The sequence below is a fragment of the Asparagus officinalis genome, chromosome 3, assembly GCF_001876935.1.
Source record: "Asparagus officinalis chromosome 3, Aspof.V1, whole genome shotgun sequence".
In the NCBI taxonomy this organism is placed as follows: Eukaryota; Viridiplantae; Streptophyta; class Magnoliopsida; order Asparagales; family Asparagaceae; genus Asparagus; species Asparagus officinalis.
In genome coordinates this window covers 101,742,783-101,752,241 of record NC_033796.1, presented here as the reverse complement: position 1 = coordinate 101,752,241, position 9,459 = coordinate 101,742,783, and the positions used below count along the sequence as shown (strand labels likewise).

General features: G+C 38.9%; 1 protein-coding gene across 1 annotated transcript in view; it reads left to right on the top strand.

The window, feature by feature from the left end:
* LOC109835339 (protein indeterminate-domain 12-like) overlaps window positions 1-2,109 on the top strand; it is a 3,670-nt gene extending 1,561 nt beyond the window's left edge. The window contains exon 3 of the mRNA XM_020403316.1: window positions 1,048-2,109. Within this exon, the coding sequence (XP_020258905.1) occupies window positions 1,048-1,567 (520 nt within the window). The 3' untranslated portion in view covers window positions 1,568-2,109. The remainder of the gene's footprint in view (window positions 1-1,047) is intronic.

The window sequence follows — 9,459 nt, the reverse complement described above, 5'->3', positions numbered from 1 at the left end:
TCTTGGGTCTCTCTTGTTCTATTTTTTGTTCGTCCTCAATTCATAGGTTAGAAAACCAAACACCTAAACACCTGGATTTTTTAAGATTTTAGTTTTTTATTTTTTATTTTTTGAGGTCCTCTTCATTACCCTATTTGGTACAGTCCTCATAAGGGTACTGCATGAAGTTGTCAGTAACCTATAAATGATGGCATATGACAAAATAGTATAAAGATTGATATTTGTTTGACCTGCTGCCCCTATAATGATGGTGGTCAATAAGAAGTCTCTTTGTGCCAGTTAATTATTGTGGTCAAGGCAAACCCTACTTAATTAAGGCATTTAATGCTTTGTCTGAACCGACAACTCAAAAAGCAACAGATAATGTTAGTAACATTAACCGTCCAAATATCACAATAACATTAACCAAACTTACTCTTTAATTACCATAATTCAGTTTTCCTATAGAGTGCCCATGGGCACTCTATAAAAGAGGTGAGAGATAGAGAGAAATGAATTATGCACGGAAATTAATGCAAATCAGGGGGGCCCATGAACTATTCATTTGTCTCTATCTCTCTCCTCTCTTATAGAGTGCTCATGGGCACTCTATAGAAAAACCGATATTTATTTATTAACTTCTTTTTCTAGCAGACCTTTAATTCAATCTCATTACTTAACTAATGAGTCATTAATGGCAATGATTTATTTGCATTAATACATTAATAGCATAATTTTAAGGACGTGATAAGATCTAGGTTACATTCTTTCCCAAAAAGCAACTAAATATATATAAAGGTAAACAAGATGAAATTCATTTGGTCATTGTAAAAAATAATGGAGAGGCTACTATTTTAATCGTCTAGTGTTACGGTGATCATTGTGATTCATTTTAAATTTCAAAACATACATATCTTCGGTATTATACTGCATTCATTAACATTTTTCACTCAATACGAATCACAACCCTTAACGGGGACGGTGATCGTTATTGAAGTGGTCACTTTACTAACCACTAATTTTAAGATCCCATGACATCTAATTTTTCCCTTTTTTTTTTATTTACAGGAAAGATAGTTTCATCACCCATAGAGCTTTCTGTGATGCCCTAGCTGAAGAGAGTGCAAGACTCATTGCCTCATCAACATCAAACAGCACAACCCCCCCTCTCTTCCTCCCCTTCTCTGCGTCATCCATATGGGACCCACTCATCTCAAGTCCTAACCCTAATCCCGATCTTAACCCTAACCCTAACCCTAGCTCTCTTTTTGATGTCAATGTCGAGCATGAAGACCCCCTCATCCGCCCTCCCTTCACCACCACCCCTTCACCCCACCTGTCAGCCACTGCACTCCTCCAGAAGGCCTCCATGATGGGGCCCACAACCGCACGCCACGTGGAAGGTATAGCGGATCATGTGTCGACGTGGCAGGGGGGCAAGAAGTTGACTAGGGACTTTCTTGGGGTCTCAGCCGGAGAAGAGGAAGAGCTGATGTCACTCAATGGTCTGGAGATGGATATGGTCAGTGTTGACCGCGTCAACAGTTTTGGGTTACCCGGTGAAGAGGAATGCCCCTGCTTTTTGTGAGGATTTATGGTATTGCCACCCAGCAAGAGAGGTCATTCACAAGTTGTTGGTACTAGTTTTCAGCGCGATTATTTACATCCCGGTATCCCGTGATATGGTACAATTACACGGATGATTTCATGGTATGTGAGTCTGCACAGATAATCCTAAAATTACTAAGTAATACTATACCGGTAACCCTAATGAAAGTAATCTTAAGGTTACTCAAGGATTATCGCGCGTGTAGTTTCAGTCAGTAATCTCAGGGTTAATTATTTGTGTGAGTACATAAATCTCATGGTCATTTGTGTAGTTGTACCGTATCACAGGGTATCGGAATGCACATAATCTTTTTGGTATGATGTATCTTTTGGGCTCTTCAGTTTTCTCTTAGTTTTCTTTTATTTTCAATTTCAGGTTCGGTTTTTTTGTTAGAAATGAAGTATTGAACTTCCTTAGGTTAAATCACTGTGGTGTTATGGTAAATTAGTAAGAAGAGGGGTTATTTTTTGGTAGATTGGCAACATTATGAGCCGCGTGCATGTGTAGGTTACATGCACGTACGTGCTCAGATGTAGGCAACGACTATGAACTTTGCGCCCTCGTAGCTTTTCTTTCTTTACAGAGATCGAGCTCATATTCCTGCCTTTATCTATTGAAGTATTAATTTTATCTAAGTGCATGATTAGATTAATGATACAATCATTAAAATGATTGTATTCAGCAAAAGGTTAAGGTAGCTTTTAAAACTGGATTTGGATTCTATCTAGTATCAAAATATTACGGCATATAAAAGAGCTCATTTGGTTTCCTCAAACCTGTCTGCTTATCACATGCTTAACAGCCGGATAAAATGGTTTCGTCAAAAGAATCACATGCTAAGAATGGATATAAATTTTAGACTATGGACATTGGATCAAAGTGAAATGTGATTGAAACTCTAGGTATCAAAGTGTGAGGTATAAAAGTGAAATTTGATCGAAACTTGGGGTACCAAAGTCTTAGAAAAAATACTTTGATGCATCCAAGTGACAAGTGGGCAAAATTTGGGAGTACTAAAGTGAACATAAGCCAACAAATAACAAAGAAAAAAAAATCATATATTGATCCCTTAAAATTTTCATATTTTTAAAATTAGTCCTCCAAATGATTGAAATTTCTATTGAATACCACAATCCGTAAGTTATTTTTAAATTAGCCCCTCAGATCACTAAAATAGCCATTAGAACTGTTGCAGCGGAGGGGCTTCACAGACACAGAAGATGTCTATACAAGAGTGAACAAATAGAAAACAGCACACCAGGATTTAACGTGGTTCGGTCAATATGACCTACGTCCACGGGCAAGAACAACAGAGAATTTTACTAATCACCAACGAGAAGATTACAAAGAGGAGATCACTCTCTTGCCAGAGACTCACACAAAGAAAGAGACAAATTCTTTCTATCTCACTCTCTTCTCTCTAAAACTCTTCTTCTCTCTCTTTCTTTTCTTTCTCCAACTGATGCTCACTGCCTCGATGCTCTAAACCACCTCCTCTCACCCCCCCCCCCCCCCCCCCCCCCCCCTTTTATAAGTTACAAAAATAATAAAATATTCATGAATGGGTAGGTGAGGCATTGACAAATGAGCTGCTAACTTTGGAAAAAACAATCCCAAAGTAGGTAGATGAAGACCTTTGTTTTTTAAAGTCACGTTTCTCACAAATCTCCACCTTGACTTTGAAAATGAAGGTCTTCTCTTTACTCTTGCTGTCTCGCCAGAAGCCCCTTACGGGCTTAACCTTCGCTTTATCGAACTCCAAGCAATTCGAGACAATGCTCGAACTTGCGCGAAGGTACGGGCTTCGTCATCATATCTGCTGGATTATCTGCAGTACCAATCTTCTCAATCCTGATGACTTTAATTTCTCTGATAAAATGATACCTGACATCTATATGTTTGGTTCTTTCAAGATACATCTGATGTTTTGTCAAATGTATAACATTCTGGCTGTCACAAAATACCGTAGTAACACCTTGGTGTAAGCCGAGATCTTCAACCAAACCTCTCAACCAAATAGCTTCTTTCACTACTTCTGTCACTGCCATATACTCTGCCTCTGTAGTAGACAAAGCAACTGTCGACTGTAGTGTCGCCTTCCAACTAATGGTACTACCTGAAAGAGTGAATATATTAGCTGTCAGGGATCGTCTCTTATCCAAATCACCCGCATAATCTGAATCAGAATAGCCAAGTATTCTGCAATCTGAGTCTGTGTTCCTGCCAAAATACAAACCAATATTAGCAGATCCTCTCAAATATCTAAGTATTCATTTCACAGCCTACCAATGGACCTTTCCAGGCTTATCCATGTACCGACTCACAACACTGACTGCATGTGAAATATCTGGACGGGTGCAAACCATCGCATACATAATGCTTCCAACTGCACTCGCATAAGGAACATGAGACATGTACTGCTCCTCCTCCTCAGTCTGAGGTGACAAATCTGCTGAAAGACGAAAATGAGCTGCAAGCGGAGTCTTCACAGGCTTGGCATCAAGCATGCCAAATCTCTCCAACACCTTCTTAATGTATTTCTCCTGAGATAGGAATAAACCATCCCCAAAATCTTCTTTGCTGCTCCTAAGTCCTTCATCTCAAACTCATGTTTGAGTTGAGATTTCAACTCGTTGATTTCTGACATATCTTTAGCTGCAATCAACATGTCATCAACATACAAAAGCAAATATACAAAAGAACCATCATTGAGCTTTTTATGATAAACACAACTATCATATTTACTTCTAGAGTAACCATGCTCAAACATGAAAGTATCAAATCTCAAATACCACTGTCTCGGAGACTGCTTCAACCCATAAAGAGATTTCTTCAACCTGTACACATGATCTTCTTTACCTTCAACAATGAATCCCTCTGGTTGATGCATAAAGATCTGCTCCTCAAGCTCACCATGTAGAAAAGCCGTTTTCACATCAAGTTGCTCAAGCTCCAAATTAAAATGAGCAACCATGGCAAGCAACACGCGGATTGAGGTGTGTTTTACAACTGGAGAGAATACTTCATTGAAGTCCACACCTTCGGTCTGACTGTAGCCTTTAGCTACCAAGCGTGCCTTGTACCTTACAGAATCTGTATCCGGAGCTCCTTCTTTCTTCTTGAAGACCCATTTACAGCCAACGATCTTCTGTCCCCTTGGTGGTTTCACTAACTCTCATGTCTGGTTCTTGTGAAGAGACTCCATCTCTTCAGTCATCACAACAGTCCAATTTGCAGCCTCATTGCCACTAATAGCCTCCTTGTATGTAGAAAGCTCTGGAACCTCAATCGATTCTGCTACACTCAAAGCATAAGCAAGCATGTCTGTGTAGCGTTGAGGCGGTCGGATCTGCCGTTTTGTTCTCCCGGTGGCAATATTATACTGTTGCTCTTGTGGTGTATCAGCATCTGAAGTTGAACCTTCCTTAGTAACAACTGGTTCAACATGAGCGCCCTCAAGCACTTTCTTTGAAGTTGAGCTCTCTAGCTCCACCTGCTTGCTAGACTCCTTTTCATTGCCTGTAGTGTCAATAACAAACTCCTTTCTAGGGTGAAGCATGGATTTTTCATCAAAAGTAACATCTCTACTAATAATAAACTTAGGTGACTTGGGATCAGAGCACCACAATCTATATCCCTTCACCCCAGTAGCATATCCTAGAAAGATAGCTTTCTTTGCTCTAGGTTCAAGCTTACCATCATTAACATGAAAATAAGCAGAGCAACCAAATACTCTTAAATGAGAGTAATTAGCAGGAGCACCAGACCATACCTCTTCTGGAGTCTTAAAATCAATTGCTGTAGAAGGAGATCTGTTTATCAAATAGCAAGCTGTATTGACTGCCTCGGCCCAAAAGTCTTTTGACAAACCGGCATTAGAGAGCATGCACCGAGCTCTCTCTAAAAGTGTTCTGTTCATCCTTTCTGTAACTCCATTTTGCTGTGGTGTATGCCGAACTGTACGATGACGCACAATACCTTCATTCTTGCAGAACAGGTCAAAGTCCGTGGAACAAAACTCCATCCCATTGTCGGTTCTGAGGCGCTTCACTTTCTTTCCTGTTTGCTTCTCAATCATAACCTTCCATTGCTTGAAGGTTGCAAACACATCACTCTTATGCTTCAAAGGACACACCCAAACTTTTTTAGAATAATCATTAATCAATGTTAGCAGAAAACGAGCTCCACCTTTCGATGGAACCTGAGAGGGACCCCAAACATCTGAATGCCACCTTTCGATGGAACCTGAGAGGGACCCCAAACATCTGAATGGATATAATCTAAAGTACCCTTGGTTTTATGGACACCTGTACTAAAGGATACTCTATGGTGTTTACCGAAAACACAATGTTCACAAAAGTCTAATTTGCTGGTTTTCTGACCACAAAGCAGACCTTGTTTGCTCAATATATTCAGTCCTCTCTCACTCATATGCCCTAACCGCATATGCCACAAATGTGTAGTGTCTGAATCTGAATCCTCTGAGGATGACACTGCTGCAGCACCTGTCACTGTACTGCCTTCAAGGATATAGAGGGTATTTACCTTCTTTCCTTTCATCACAACAAGAGAGCCTTTACTAACTCTCAAAACTCCACCTTCAGCCGAAAACTTAAAACCATTTGAGTCAAGGGTGCCTAAAGAAATGAGGTTCTTCTTTAACTCTGGAATATGACGGACATTGCTCAATGTTCTAACAATACCATCATGGGTTCTAATCTTAATTGATCCGATACCAACAGTCTTGCAAGGCATGTTATTTCCCAACAAGACATTCCCACCATCGATAGACTGATATATGACAAACCAATTCCTATGCGGACACATATGGTAGGAACAACCCGAATCAAGAACCCACTCATCTTGTGAATGAGTATTAACACTAACTGAAAGAACTTCATGCATGTGAACTAGAAGAATCTTCAGTTACAGTGGCAACTGAAGTCTTCACCTCCCCAGACTTTGACTGTGAATTATCCTTTGCTTTGAGCGCTAGACAATTAGGTTTTATATGCCCATATTTGTGACAGTAATAACATTCAACATTTCTTCTTGGTCTGGACTTTGATCTAGACATGTTTCTAGATTTGCCTCTACCTCCAACACCCTTTTCAGGACGACCACGAGCGAACAAGCCTTCAGCTTGATCCTCTCCTCCTACGACAGACACTTTCTGCCTTAACTCTTTTGAATGTAAGGCTGATTTAACATCCTCCAAAGAAAGTGTATCTCTACCGTATAACATGCTATTGACAAAATTTTCATAGGAATGAGGTAATGAACATAACAAGATGAGTGATTGATCTTCTTCGTCGATTCTAACATCAATATTCTTTAAATCCATAAGAATAGTGTTAAGTTCATCTAAGTGGTCTTTAATTCGCATACCTTCCTTCATGCGAAGGGTGAAGAGGCGTTGCTTCAAGTAAAGCTTGTTCGTTAGAGATTTCGTCATGTACAAGCTCTCCAACTTGAGCCACAAACCGGCGGCGGTATCTTCATCTGCAACCTCCCGCGGGACCTCATCGGCCAAACAGAGCTGTATGGCACTATGCGCCTTCATCTCTAGCTCTTCTTTCTCGTCATCGGGCATAGATTCTGGCAACTTATCCTTTCCGGACAAGACCTTGAACAATCATTGCTGTACTAGGAGAGCCCTCATTTTTACTCTCCACAAACTGAAGCTGTTTTTCCCATCGAATTTCTCCACTTGAGAGCCCTCATTTTTACTCTCCACAAACTGAAGCTGTTTTTCCCATCGAATTTCTCCACTTTGTACTTTGCAGAAGACATCTTAAACTGAAGCTGTTTTTCCCATCGAATTTCTCCACTTTGTACTTTGCAGAAGACATCTTGAAGCCAACTAGAACAGTAACTGTATTTATGAACAGTATCATATTTGTGAACAGTAACCGTATGTATGAATAGTGACCGTATGTGTGAATAGTAGCAGTACTTTTGAATAGTACCGTACACGTGAATAGTACCTAGTGCCTTTAAAGAGTAAATGATAATCTAACTTATTTTCTGTTGTGGAGGATTCACTTTTAGTGGCAGTCACAGAGCATACGATAAGCAGATACACGTACTCTAAGCAGGCTCTGATACCAGTTTGTTACAACGGAGGGGCTTCACAGACAAATAAGATGTCTATACAAGAGTGAACAAATAGAAAACAGCACACCAGGATTTAACGTGGTTCGGTCAATATGACCTACGTCCATGGGCGAGAACAGCAGAGAATTTTACTAATCACCAACGAGAAGATTACAAAGAGGAGATCACTCTCTTGCCAGAGACTCACACAAAGAAAGAGACAAATTCTTTCTATCTCACTCTCTTCTCTCTAAAACTCTTCTTCTCTCTCTTTCTTTTCTTTCTCCAACTGATGCTCACTGCCTCGATGCTCTAAACCACCTCCTCTCACCCCCCCTTTTATAAGTTACAAAAATAATAAAATATTCATGAATGGGTAGGTGAGGCATTGACAAATGAGCTGCTAACTTTGGAAAAAACAATCCCAAAGTAGGTAGATGAAGACCTTTGTTTTTTAAAGTCATGTTTCTCACAAGAACCCCCATCTTATGTCATGAAATTAGTCTATAAAATCAAGAGTAGAATTAGCAATTAGAGGGATCTATTTGAAATAACTTATGAAAATTGATGAGTCTAAAAGAAATTTCCATATACAACAATACTTGAATTGAGATAGCAATTGTAACACAACTTATAAAATGTATTAGTGTTTTGCTAATAGCACAAAAAAGAAAAATTTCCAATTTAAGCATCAATAATGGGAATAATAATATACTATTATCAATGACACTGATTATTCTAGACATGTAAACATAATCCATGCCATTTAAATAAATGGATAAGGGAAGTTCAATAAGGACTAGCTAGACTCGAATTTTATGGTTAGAGCATCAAACTCTTGGATTGGATTTTAATTTTTGTGTGAAATTCTTGAACTTTTGCCTTGGATTCATAGACTGAGGGTTGGAATAGCAAACTAAATTTTAGATTCGTGGATTAGTTGAATTAGAAGTTTTAAATAAATTATTATATTAAACAATAATTATTTACAAATAAATAAATATTAATTTGGAAAACAACCCTCATTTCAATTACCAAATGGAAACAACAAAACTAAATTCATCTTATAATCCATTTAAATAATTCAAACGATGCCACTTAATAGAAGATAAATAGTGCTAGCAAATAAATGAAAATAACTAGTTTTCAAGTATACAGGAAGAGCAAGGATTTTGATTCTATGGAATCCCAATATTCTGGAAGTTAATGTGGATAGTCTTTCTGCCCAGCATATAACCTGTAAAGTTAAATCTTTGGATGGTAGATTGAATTGCCTAATTTCCTCTATATATGGCTATAATCACCTGGAGGGGAGGAAAAATCTCTGGCAAGAGCTAAGTCAGATTCATCAAAGTGCTGGGAGTATACCTTGGATCCTTTGTGGTGACTTTAACACCATAATTGACAATGAAGAGAAACTAGGAGGTGCTGTGGTCTCTGATGCAGAAACAACTGATTTCAAGGATTTTATAGACACATGTCAACTCTCCCATATGAAAACTGAAGGTTGTTTTTTCACATGGAACAATAAACAAGACTCAATCTCCAGAGTCTGGTGTAGACTTGACAGAGCCTTGATAAATGATTCTTGGTTAAACTTTTATAATTCCAGTCATGTTGAGTTTCTTCTTCCAAACTGTTCTGATCATTCTCCAGCTTTGGTCTCAATCTATGACAGTAGTGGACAGGGGAAAAAACCTTAAGTTTTTTAAAATGTGGACAAAGCATGAGAGTTACATGCATACTGTCTCCTCTGTTTGGCAAAGTTCAATTTC